Below are 13,298 nucleotides of genomic sequence, written 5' to 3'. Positions count from 1 at the left end.
GTGCTGTTGCGTAGACATTTTGCTAATATGCTAAAAAAAAGGTTGTGTTCTTTTCACCGAAGAATTCAAGTGTACTAAAGCCTCTACTAGCCTGTATCTTGTTATGCCAGGTATTTGAGTGTCCTTACTTGACTCCCCAGCAGTGATTGTCACTGTTTCTTTCCCTATTTCCCCTGCCTCCTCCACTGGTTTCTGGACATTTTCTTTGTTGAAGGTTTCTGTTCGAGGACTGCTTCTTCGCATGGTAGTTGTAATATAGGAATATTAGCTACTGTGTTATCCCCTCTGAGTTATTTAGAGACCAACTAAATTCACCTCCTAAGCCAAATCCTGTGTATTACCATGGCCAAACTCTCTAGCAGCTTCTACTCTTACATACTTGAGAACCGTTTCAGAAAACAGTTGTTGGCTTTAATAAGAAATTATTTCTCCTAAGCCCACCCAAAGTAATGCAGATATTTGTCATCTACCAACAGTAGTTTTAATTTTATTACCCCCTTCCTTGTGCTCTGCCTTTTACTGTTTCAATTCTTATTTTTGAGATTACTATTACAGTTTCTTATAGGCCGTTTTATTCACATGACCTGCTACATACGACAATATGGATACAACTTAATGGGTTTCCCTCCTCAGTAACTGCTTGTTTCTCTTGCTTTGCTTCTTCCTGCTCAGCAGGCAACCGTAGTTTCTTACCTGAACAGCAGCTGCAGGATAAATGCACATGTTATTCTTTCTCCCAGCCCTACTAGCTTTCATTAGCTTGTAGAAATTGGGTCATTTACATTAGCTCTTGCCAACTTTTCCCCAGTGGCTAGTCTTAAAATACTGTCCAAAAAAATTTATCCTTTGTCCGTATGCTTGCCAGCCTCGTGCCTCCTCAGACATGCATTTTGACCCGTTCTTATTTGTACAGTTCCCAGTTCTCAGTTGTTGGTCTCCTGCCCACAGGGGTTCTATTTTGGTAGAATTTACTTGTCTCTTGAGATAAACATAGATAATTTATTATTATTCCTTGTTCCCTATTAAGCCCAAACTTAACTTAAATGTTTGTTTTTCTAAGCAGTATCTTTCCTAACCTATTTTATTTCTCTACTTTCTAAATTCAATTCTCTTTAGAAATGACAAAGGCCAAAACCCTTAGAATTTAAAATAAAACCCTCAAGTTCCAGAAATAATGCAACACCAGACTTTGGAGAACTTAGTATGATCTCTTCTGTATGTGTTTATGTATAAAATGGGATCCTCTCTCCCCAGTTATTTACATTAGAGATACTGATACAATCTTGCTTATTAGATACGGAAGTTGACCACTACCACAGGCTTCCCCACAAACCTTTCGAAGTATGTCATCAGTGTGCAATGCAGTGTGCTGTAATAATATCCATGCTGGCGCTGGCATCGGAAGCAGACATTGCCGTTATTGACGTTACCATCAAGATGAGAAACTAACACCCATATTGCAAGTATGGCTGTTCTGTTGCTGATACGCGAGTTAGAGCGTTAACTGCATCTGAATCTGCTTTAGGTAGTTGTCCGCTCTGACAGATTGATGTATTTTAATTGAAACGGATCCCACATCCTCCTGTAGTGGAGCATAAACAGGTGATGCTGCAACCACCATATTGCATGGGATGGGATGAGATTAAGACTTTTCAAATGAGAGGAGTAACACTCAATTCAAGAACTCTGTGGCAGAATAAAAAATGAACAAGCTTTCCCAGTTCCCAAATTAATGCTCTCTATATTGTGCTGTCTCACTGTTCCTTTCTTACCATTGCCTTTCTCCCTGCTTGTGAAATGTCTGACTTTTTCTGTATCCTTAGGCTGTGGCTGAGGAAGGTGTGAGTGTGCTTGTTCACTGCTCTGATGGCTGGGATAGGACAGCCCAGGTTTGCTCCGTAGCGAGCCTTCTATTGGATCCATATTACAGAACTATGAAGGGATTCATGGTAAGCAGGTTCTCTTTCACAGAGTAAATGAAGTATTATGGCATCATTTAAGATTAATATCTTTGGTTTTAGTGGAAAATAAACTTTCCTTAAAGATACCTTTTTTTTTTTTTTTTTTTTTTTGAGTAGGAAGGAAGGTTTTTATCTGTCCAAGTTACAGTCTCCCAGTTTCTGTATGAAATGTTATCAAAGGTGGGGATCAGTTGGGCACCCATTTCTTTTTTTTCCTAACCTTGACCAGGAAACTTTCTCGCAGCCCAAGGAGCTTTTTCGTGCAAGCAAGAACTTGTACTCATTTTTAGGGTTCAGTGAAGTTTTGAGTGTCAGAAGTATCTGCTCCCTAGACATTAGATTGCAATGAGCAGCTATGTGGGGAAAATCTGTTCCTTTCCCAAGCAAATCAGCACTGGTAAAGCATCTAGGAATGCTTATCAAGTTACTGGTCACACATTAAAAAGATGTTTGAGACATTTTTAGGTTCTATTTTAGAAACTGATGAATCAAGCTAATTGAAGTTGTGCTGAAATACCGGCATCCTATCTGCATCTGTGAAGAGTGCTACTTTCTCTTGAGCTGGCAGCAGTGCTCATCGCTCATTATTTTTCTGCTTATTCTAAAAATTATCTGGGATTCTAATACTGCTTGCTTACATCATTCTTGCTTGTCACTTTTCTGCTTATTCTAAGAATTAACTGGGATTCCAATACTGCTTGTTTACACCACTCTTCTGCTGCTTCAACGTGTGTCAGCTCTGCTCCACAACACTGAATGCAATATTCTCATTTTAGGTGTTAGTTGAAAAAGACTGGGTTTCCTTTGGTCACAAATTTAACCACAGGTAAGGTGGTGCTAAGGTTTTTCTATATATAATTTTATGTAGTCAGTATCAGCTGCCATTCCAATTTTACTTCCTTGTTGCCTTATAAAGCCTGTCAACAGAATGCCCTCAGGAAACTGCCATACCCTTTTCTCCTACTATATAATTTAGCTGCCTGGAAACATCTAAGTGAAATATTTTCATATCAGTCTTTTCTTATATACGCACTCCAAGACTGCTACTAGGAACCCTGAGTGCTGGTCTTGCAGTTGCTACGAGCATTGAGAGATCCATGTGAGAGAAAAGTAGTATGTGTGTGGCTTGCAGAATCCCTTTGGACTCCAGCAGATCTTTCAGTAGTGCCAAGACTCCCCATGTAAGTCCCTGTTCAGCAAAGTCTATGTCTTCCAGGACTTAACTCGCAGACGTGCCTAAAATTAACTATTACATAAAGTACACTCTTCCTATTACACTCTGTTCTAAGGAAAACAGTAGGATTTGTTCAGAAACGTCAGGTAAAGCGAAGCGGAAAGTCATCTATTTGGATAAGTTATTTTGTACATCCATTATGTAAATGCTATAATGTAATGAAAATGTTTGAAGCCTTTATATATTTAAACATGGATCAATATCCACATTTTCTTTCTTTCTTGTATTTCCTTTTAGTTTCTGTAAAAATAAAAAATGCAATTTTTATATTGGAGTTTAATTACATTATATTGCTTGATTTGAATATAAAATTGTTCTAGTTTCAAAAAACGCAACAGAACTTTCAGGAAATCTGTGCAGCTCCACACCACCTGTGAAATTCAAGCAGGAATTACTACATTTAATATCATACTCTCAGATGTCTATTATTCTCAGTGGTGAAAGATATGAAATGTAATCACCACTGATAGCCTTGGTTTGCAGTACAATATTGCTGTATTTTCTTTGATGCATAATAGTAGAATTGGAAGTTTCAATTTTAGATGTTTATGGAATTCTACTCTGTTGGCATATATATATGTGCACACACATATATACACACACACACACACACACTAGACAAGCAGAATAATTGATTGAAATGCTTCTTCCTGTTATGTAGACTTATAAAATACTTTTTATTTCATTTGTTTTATATTTTCAGGCTCCTTTTCTTCATTGGCAGTAGTTCCAAGTGACATTTCTATAGACAGAAAGTTTGATGTTCACTTGACAGTTACAGTAGCATGTAAACTTTTCCCACTTTCTAAAAATTTCACCAAAAGAGGGCAGCTTTAAACTGTTCTCTACCAAGGTTATTCTGTTCCTCTCCTGCTCATTTTTCTGGTTTTGGGAATGGTCTGCCATTAAGTGACTGTCTAGGATACGTTTTTGTCCTTAAGTCATTGCAGTCATTCTTATGATGACTTATGTTACTGTGGTATAACTTTACATTAATAGCATTAAAACGTGGCTATGCAGCAGCCAGCTGTTAGTAGTAGCTGTAAGGCAGTAAGACACCCGTAAAAGGTGGGTTTTTTTTGTTTGTATCTGATAAATTCTGCCTTCATTCTACTCCATGAATCTTACATCATTTCTGTAAGTAAAAAAAAATACTAGTAGTTGAGATTTTAGAAAGGAATGCCTATGATGTAACTTGCACACTAAAAGTGAGGGGTTTGTTTTCATTAGTGTTAATTCAGTTTTCCTAGAGGATTTCAGGTTCTAACTGAATGTACCTTGTCTTGTTTCAGGTATGGCAATTTAGATGGAGATCCGAAGGAGATATCCCCTGTTATGGACCAGTTCATCGAGTGTGTCTGGCAATTAATGGAACAGTTTCCTTGTGCCTTTGAATTCAATGAGAGATTCCTCATCCACATACAGCATCATATCTATTCTTGCCAGTTTGGGAATTTCCTGTGTAACAGCCAGAAGGAGAGACGAGAGCTGAAGTATGAAAGACTTTTCTTTAGTAGCATATTTACGTGTGGGGTCTGTGGGTGGTGGTGTATTGAGGAGCCAGACTGTCATGGTTTAACTTCAGCTGGCAACTGAGCACCGCACAGCCACTCACTCACTCCCCACCCCCGGTGCGATGGGGGAGAGAATCCAAAGAGCAAAAGTGAGAAAACTTGTGGGTTGAGATAAGAACAGTTTAATAACTGAAATAAAATAATAATAGTAGTAGTAGTAGTAATAATAATAAGAAGGAGAATATACAAAGCAAGTGATGCACAGTACAGTTGCTCACCACCCGCCGACCGATGCCCAGCCAGTCCCCGAGCAGCGGCCCCCCCTGGCCAGCTTTCCCCGTTTATGTACTGAGCATGACATCCCATGGTATGGAATGTCCCTTTGGCCAGTTTGGCTGTGCCCCCTCCCAGCTTCTTGTGCACCCCCAGCCTTCTCAGTCGGTAGAGCATGGGAAGCTGAAAAGTCCTTGACTAGTGTAAGCACTACCTAGCAACAACTAAAACATCGGTGCGTTATCAACATTATTCTCATCCTAAATCCAAAACACAGCACTGTACCAGCTACTAGGAAGAAAATTAACTCTATCCCTGCCGAAACCAGGACACAGACGTTTGCCAGTCTACATGTATGCGCTTTCATAAGGTGCAGGGTGCAGTGTAGACTTCTTGGCTGTCATCTTCTGGTAACACAGATTAATACCGAAAAAAGTTGATCCTCTGCAATGTGGCTTTGCTGGGAGTGTAATCCATGGTGTGCATGACAGGGATTAGTGAAAACTGAAGAGCATTAGCCCTTCAGCCATGTGGCCCTACCTTTATTGCAGCATTAACAACATACAAGGCAAGCTGTCACTGTAGCTCTAATAGAAGATGATATTAACTCAATAGTTAAGTTCTCAGTTTAAGATTCACTGCTCTTCCATGTTTTAACCTGTCTTTGGATCTCATCTCAGGACACTTTAGTCCTGATCTCTCGGATACTTTTTTATGAACAGCCTTTTTGTCTGGTGGCCCTCCCTAGGACTGTCAGCAAAGTATCCTTCTGCTGTCTGGCTCCAAAGCAATTACGAAATAATCTACCTGCCTTCTGGCCCAAACAGACACAATATCATTCCTGGCAGTGCTGATGTTCCTATCTGCTTCCTGGGGCTCTGGCTCCTCACGTACACCACGACACCCACCGCTTTTCTCATGCGTCCTGATCGTGTCAGCAGTAGTAATGAGAGGAAGGTGGGAGTTACTACTCGCTGCTGCCATTTGGTCCCTTTCACTGCTCAAATGCAGAGCAGCCTCAGTGCCACAGGCCATTTAAAATCAAAACCTTCACGGGTCATCATATCCCAAGACCTAACTGCATGAGAAATTGCAGCTCAATGGTGTAGGAGTGCTTTTAAATGTGGGGATGCCTTTGGTGTAGAAATCGGTCTGAAAGTTAATTTTATGGAAGTGATCCTCTCCATCTTGCAAAGGAACCCATCTCTCCACCTCTCTTCAGCTGCTCTGGCTTTATGGGGAATGGATTGGATTTTGCTTTTAGTGACCAACAAAGGAATATGGGTCTGTGTTTTTCTATATTTATAACTTAAGTCTAATTCTGTTAAGGAAGTATAAAGCTGATTGTAAATGAGCAGTACAGAGCACTAGAATATCACATCTAAGCTTTAGCTACACCTGAATTGTAGTAGAGTCTTTAATATATTTTTATTTCATACGTATTTTTCAGAATCCAAGAGCGAACGTATTCATTGTGGGCTCACTTATGGAAAAATCGTGCCAATTACCTGAATCCTTTGTACAGATCAGACCATGGTCAAACCCAAGGGACCCTGCGCCCACAGATGGCTCCATGCAACTTCTTGTACAAGTAGGTAGTATCACTTGCTACTGAGAATTGTAGGATGTGTTAGCACAGAACAAAGTGCCTTTGTATTTAACTATTTCTCATTCCATAAGGTAGCTTATAGAGAGTAAATTCAGTCTCAGATGCAATGTGTTCATTCCGTGTGTGCTGATAGTCAGCCAACACCTCTGCACCATTCCACAACAGAGTATTAGTCTGAAAAGAAGCTTAAGGTTAAAGCTACATTGATAGTTGTGTGTCCTAATTTCATGGTTACTCACTTCTTCCACTGAGAAACGTCTCTTTCAGCTCTGTTCTTTTCTGTGGTTTCTAAATTTAAAGTTCCTTTGACTTCTTCCATTCCAAGATTTTGTGATGTTTATTTGGATCAATTGGTGTCAAAAATAAAAAGGGACATTTCAAGAAATCATACGGTTTAATTGCTAAAACGAGTGTTTAGTAAAACAAAAAGCAGACTTTCCCCATGTTGTTGTTATACCTCGAAGTATACACAGTTTTACTTGATATTTAAGTTTTTTTTCAAAATGTAACAAAATATCATAATTTTAGAAATGTTACTATTGACATTCTGACTCGAGTAATTAATTGTGCCATTAATCTTAACAAACTTAAGGAGAACTTGAATAGAAATTCATGAAAACTGTGATTTAAGTAAAACTGATTAGTTTGTTTTCCAGTTGCAAGTAAAAGCATCTGTTCAAAAGTCAATAAATATCCTCAATGACAGAAATGGAATTCTTTCACGTCTACTATTCCAGGTCACATCCACTTTAAAATTTAAAACAATTTAAAAATAGTCATTAATCGTATTCTTTAGGATAGTAGGATTTATAAAAGAAGTACCGATACTGCAGATCCTCCATCGGATGAGTAATCCTGTTGATTTTAATGGAACGGCTTGGGTGCGTAAAGATTTCCAAGCATGAGCTATCAGATGATAAACTTAAGGGGGAATGCGAGTTAAATAGTGTACTATTGGGGTAGGAATAACAAACCACCAAGGAGCACGCACGTGCTCCGAAAATATCTGTCAGCTACTTGGCTGGACAGCTGCAGCTGAGGGCAGGTCTCTCGGTTACTTAACCTGTCTGGTGAACTAGTTACATACTCAGAGTCTGGCCGTAGCCATGTGTTGCCAGGAAGACAGAAGGCAGGAGGAGTGCTAGAGTAAGCTACGGACTTATAGTTCGAGTCCTTTCCTCCCGAAAATGAAAAATCAACTCAGCTGTTTAACTAAAAGTTTGTCAAATAATTCCATGTAACAGGAAGAGAACTTGCCAACATACATGCTTCATGCAATTTCCATAGACCAGTTTAAAATGTCAGGTTAAATTTTAAGAGAACAGGACGCCACGCTATTTTTTACTCCTGATTTTTAACTCTTCTTTACAGGGGGAAAAAACCTGTTAACTAGCTGCGCCTTACCCCCACCCCCCCAGCCCCAGACAAAAACAAGCATACAGAATTTCAAAGTTGACTTCATGGGAAGTTAAACAACGGTTGAGAACTAGGATTATGAAAAACTGCCCTTAACCTTGGCTGTTTTATAGGTACCATTGCTCCAAGGCCCATAGTGTAGAACAAGAAAATAATGCAGCAAAAGTTTGTGTTCAGTGAACCTCCCTCAGCCATGTGATCTAAGTCAAAGGTACATTCACCTTTCTTTCTATTGTATCAGAATTGGTTCAAGCTGTGAGTGTCCACAGAGTTGCATTTTCAGGACAGACCCAATGCAAATGAACCATAAATCTTCCCAAATATTCAATGAACTTAGGTGTATGCACTCTAATGATGAATAATCCATGGATGGATCATTCAGGACAACGTGTCTGGGGAAAAAAAAAAAGCGTGTATTTAAGTCTTCTGAGGCCACCTCACCAACTGAGAAAATTGCTGACCTTCCCATCAATTCCAGGTTCTGGAGTGGTATGTACAACCGCTTTGAAAAGGGGCTGCATCCTCGACAGTCAGTTACTGATTATCTGATGGCAGTGAAGGAAGAAACTCAGCAGCTGGAAGAAGAGCTGGAGGTCTTAGGAGAGGTAATAAACACTTGATCTCGATGCCCCAGACTTAACTGATGGTAAATGAAACCCAACTCCATATGCTGCACCGTCCCATACATGCTACATTCTTTTCCGGCACGAGGATGTTCAGCCGTCATCTTTGTTCTCACATAAATTACTGTTTTGCATCTAAGACACAACAGTGGACTTTTTGTCTTTAGGGATAAAATTTCACTTGTGTTGGTGCACAAACACTACTCCTGAAAGAAATTTTATATCTTTCTATAACTTGGAAGGAATTGGTTTGTGATAAATCGTGCACTTCTCATAGTCTGGAAATGCAAATAGGCAGTTTTAAAGGGTGCCAATTGGGTTGTGCTCTGAACTTAGTTTCTTTAGTTGTTTTTTAAAAAGGCAAAGACATGTAAGAGGATCACTGGGCCCTAAATGTGTCCATGTAATATATACTGTTTCCTTTATTTCAGAGATTGGCTAATCTTCAGAAATCACAATTAAACGATGATAAAGTCAAGAGTAAGCAACAAGACCGAAGCAAACAGTTAGGGCTTTCTACTTCTGACAACAGCTTAGCTAACACTCCCCAGGAGTATAGCAACGATCTGAAATCATTCCCATCCCGGAGCCCTTCACAAGGGGATGAAGAAGATTCAGCCCTGATTTTGACACAGGACAACCTGAAAAGCTCTGATCCTGACCTCTCGGCTAACAGCGATCAGGAGTCTGGTGTGGAGGACTTAAGCTGTAGGTCCCCAAGTGGGGGTGGCTGCTTGCCTAGTGAAGACAGTGGCAAGGATTCAGATGAGGCTGTATTTCTGGCAGTCTGAAATACCTTCACAACAGCAAGGATCCAGATGAAGTTGAGTCTTTCGCTATCTGGAATGACATCTTTTCATCAGATGAAGAATGGGAGTGGTCTGTGGCCTAAAGAAATAATCCAAAGAAAGGGGACTGTGCAATTGTGTAAGTAAAGATCTAAGCAGAACAAGCCATTATTAGTTTTAAGACATAATGCTAAAGAAAGGTAGTATCTGCTGTTATGTTTAGTTAAGCCAACGTGCTATTTGTTTTAACTTTATCAATGCTGTACATATTCATTCCTTACTTTGTACATTTCCTTAATTATTTATTGTAGAAATAATAGTTCTCTGAAGACGTGAAATTCCAAAGTACTCTCTTACACGTAGGGACAAGGTTGAAGATTCATTAGCATTAGCCTTACTGGTGAATCAGTCAAAACTTATTTTTGTAGAGCTCTTTTGCCTTCAGACATATTGTGTGTATTCTTTGCTTTTTTTTTTCATGGGAAGCGTTAAATTTTGAATGCCAACAATTATTTTGCATATTCTTCTACTAGAATCCTTTATGACAAAGTAAAACTAACAAATGGACATGCTTGCTTAGGGGACAAATGAAGCTTTGATCCTGAAAAAATATCCTTTAGTAAGCAGCCGCTACTGCTGCACATGAATGCATCCCATTTGTATTCAATCTCAATCAGTGTTGAAAGTTCAGTAGTTTCTGTGAGCAAAACTTCAAGGAATATAACAATACTTACACAGCCTTCGTGGTAAAGCATCCCTTTATAATGAACGGTACGTGAGGCAGTATGCTCTAGCCTCTTTATGTTTTGTTCTCAAGTTTGATTGTTCAGATCTTACCCTTCTTCCAAACCGCCTACATAAGATATAAAGGTAAAATTTTAAAGGTAATAAACCCCCAAATTCTCTGGCCTATTTTGATTCCTACTTGTCAATGTTTTATTTCGATGGGAATGAAGTACATATACAGTAGAGAGAATATGGGATCCAAAATCACTTATAAAAATCACTTACGAAAGCATCACTCCAAATTCAGAATTAAAGGAAGGTTATGCCCGCAAAGGAACTGTTATAAAGAATATTTCTTCCAAATTTTATTGTTCAAAATAAACTAACCACAACCAAGGGGTTTTTTTTTTCATCCTCACAAAATTTCCCTTTTAGAATTTGCAACCTGAACAGAGCACGGCAGTGCTAATTTAAGAAAAAGACTGATTCACCACAAGAGAAAGTGTAATCTCGTTCATAGTTTTTAAGAGTAGGAGTAATAGATTTTATAATCATAGGTATGGAAATAAACCACTGAAAAATGCTTAAGATTTGAGATGTTTTGAAACTCATCAAAAAGGCTTCCATATCAGGATGTAATTCTTCCAAGTTTTTGTTGTTTTTTTTTTTTTTTTTTTTTAAATTAAAGCAAGCAGTTAAAAATAGAATTCATATGGTTGCTCTCACCTGCTTGGAGACAATGTGGTATTGAACTCTAGCAAAGCAAAGCGGTAATCATGGAAGTTTACTTTGATTGCATTTCATACTACTCCTTCAAATACAGACTTACAGGCAGAATTAAATTATAGAAATATACCTCAGTTTAGAAGCTCTAGATTTTATTATTCAGTCTGCTTTTACGGAATGGCTTTTCATTCTGTTCTGTGAACTTATGTTATTAAAAATGAGTAGGTAAACTTCAGTATTATTAATATCCTCTTAAGGGAGCTGCTGTCTTTGAAAAAATAATTCAATTCCTAACAGCAAGATTTATCTTAATGTTATACTGGAAAGGCCAGATCCTCAATTTGATAAATCACTGTAGCTCAACTGAAATAAATACAGCTATAATTTATACTCTGTTGAGAATCTAGCCTTCTCTTTTTTAATCTTTATGAATTTTTAATAAATGAAAGCCCTGATTTTAATTGCACTTTTAAAAATGTTTCATATTTTGAACATAGCCTGTAAAATTTATGGTATTAAAGGAGATTTTGAATGGGTTTTCTCAAACTAAAGAAACATGCTGCAAAATCAGCAATGCAAACAAACCACACAAATATTCCACCTAAAAATGAGTTTGAAAATGGGCAATATTATTGCACATCTTTAAAACGTAAAATTGTGTATGATGGTATTGTGTCCTATTAGATATGTCTAGAAATACATGCAGAACAGCAATATATGCAAATTCAAAGCAGTGTCTTCATGTTGCTTATGGAACTCCTTGTAACTAGCTTTACAACTAAAATATTAACACAGTAACATTTTATATTAAGCCTTTACTTAGCAGCCCTCTGTGATGTGTCTTTCAGTCCTCGGAATTTTGCATTAGCTACTACTGTTTTCATTGTAATGTATGTATTTGTGGCACTATTAGCCTGCTGAGAAACACTTTCAAATAAACACTTAGGTCATTTAGTGTTACGTTATTTCACACCAGTGAATGAAACAAAGGTTTGCCTTCCCAATTTTTCTAATATATTTCTTCATTTACTCAAGAGTCACTTTATCACTGAGATCAAGGGATTTTTGTATCTTCCCTACTTCCAATACTTGAATCCAGTAGTTTAAGCTGTGGAGGAATCTACAACTGGTAACTAAGAAAACTGAGGCTCCTGTCAATTGAGTTAATTATATAGGAACATGTTACACCCCTATATTACTTTTTTTTTTTTTTTTTAGGGAATGCGGAACAAAAAGGGTGAGAAAAACCACACTATGAACTACACTGATTTCTTGTAGCTTTGTGGGGATCTCCCCTCTGCTGCAAATCGTTGCAAATTTGGCATAAGCCCACTGTAACTTGAAATAGGAAACACATGAACATAACTAAACTGCTGGAAAGAAAGAAGAGCATTATAGACTTCTGTGGTGTAATTTTAGCCTCACTAGGTTCAGGCTCTTCTTTAGTACGAAAATTTGCATCTAAAGGACACTGAAAGCAATGGGATCAAACAGCTGAAGTTTTCGCTACAAAAGACCACCATCTAAAGAACAAAAGAAAACGTATTCACCAGCTGCTTTTATTGGTAGCTCTATACAAGACATAGACAAAGGTGGTAAACTGGTAGTGGATTCTGAAAAGCTGAGAAATAAAATTAAAAAGTTGGGGGGCACAACTCAGACCGAAGGTTATAATTAAAAGTAAGGAGAGAAAGAGAAAAAAATAAGCAGAAGGAGGGAAGCAGGGAAGGAAAGCTCTTTGTAAAATTAGCAGAAAGGCAGGGAACCACACTCTTTGAAGACAGGGGCAAGCCAGAGCAGCAGTTTACATAGCATGAAAGATGTTTGATGACACAAACTAGTAACAATTAAAACCCAGCAACCACAAGGAGGTAGCCTTTGCAATGAAGATAAGCATTTTGTCACTGTTGACCAGCTAACTTGATGCTTTTATGTGGACACTACCCTGATCTGCACACAGAGTCCTCAAGTTTATCGATCACAAACATCACAGTCGAGGCAACGGGCTGCTTCTGCACATAGGCTGAAGGTTGAGTGTAGCTTTTAGGTTGGCTGGTCACCCTTACACTCTGGTAATGCAGAGGCAGGTAAACACCAGAGTGACTGAAAAATCCTCCAAGGACAGGTAAGTCACCGACAATTCATTTGAGAAGGGAGGAACATGTGGTGGGGTAAGTTAAAAGTAGAGCAGCTTATCACAGTACTAAGGCTAGTGAAAAATCTGCCAAAAATCTAGGGCCAAGTGTACAGCAAACCCCAAATTCAGAAAGGCCAGAAACATTGCCAGAGAGTGGGGCGATGAGAAGGAAAGGTAAAATAAGCATTCAACTTTACTTACATTAGTTAAATTGCCAGTAAAGCACCTGGACCCAGCAAATCATGTTAAATCTTAAAATAAAATGTAGTGGTCTTTTGTTACAAATCATTC

General features: G+C 38.4%; 1 protein-coding gene across 3 annotated transcripts in view; it reads left to right on the top strand.

Annotated features, from left to right (window-relative positions):
* Positions 1–11,835, top strand: part of MTMR7 (myotubularin related protein 7) — a 50,635-nt gene extending 38,800 nt beyond the window's left edge. For all 3 annotated transcript variants that reach the window (XM_076336319.1, XM_076336320.1, XM_076336321.1), the window contains 6 exons: positions 1,824–1,949; positions 2,738–2,787; positions 4,488–4,688; positions 6,433–6,573; positions 8,486–8,612; positions 9,062–11,835. In XM_076336319.1, coding sequence (XP_076192434.1) covers positions 1,824–1,949; positions 2,738–2,787; positions 4,488–4,688; positions 6,433–6,573; positions 8,486–8,612; positions 9,062–9,421 — 1,005 coding nt within the window. In that variant the 3' untranslated portion in view covers positions 9,422–11,835. The remainder of the gene's footprint in view (positions 1–1,823; positions 1,950–2,737; positions 2,788–4,487; positions 4,689–6,432; positions 6,574–8,485; positions 8,613–9,061) is intronic.
* Positions 11,836–13,298: the final 1,463 nt, after the last annotated feature.

Source organism: Aptenodytes patagonicus, chromosome 4 (genome assembly GCF_965638725.1).
Source record: "Aptenodytes patagonicus chromosome 4, bAptPat1.pri.cur, whole genome shotgun sequence".
NCBI classification, from domain to species: domain Eukaryota; kingdom Metazoa; phylum Chordata; class Aves; order Sphenisciformes; family Spheniscidae; genus Aptenodytes; species Aptenodytes patagonicus.
The sequence above is the reverse complement of the archived record's forward strand: the minus strand, read 5'-3'. Positions and strand labels throughout refer to the sequence as shown.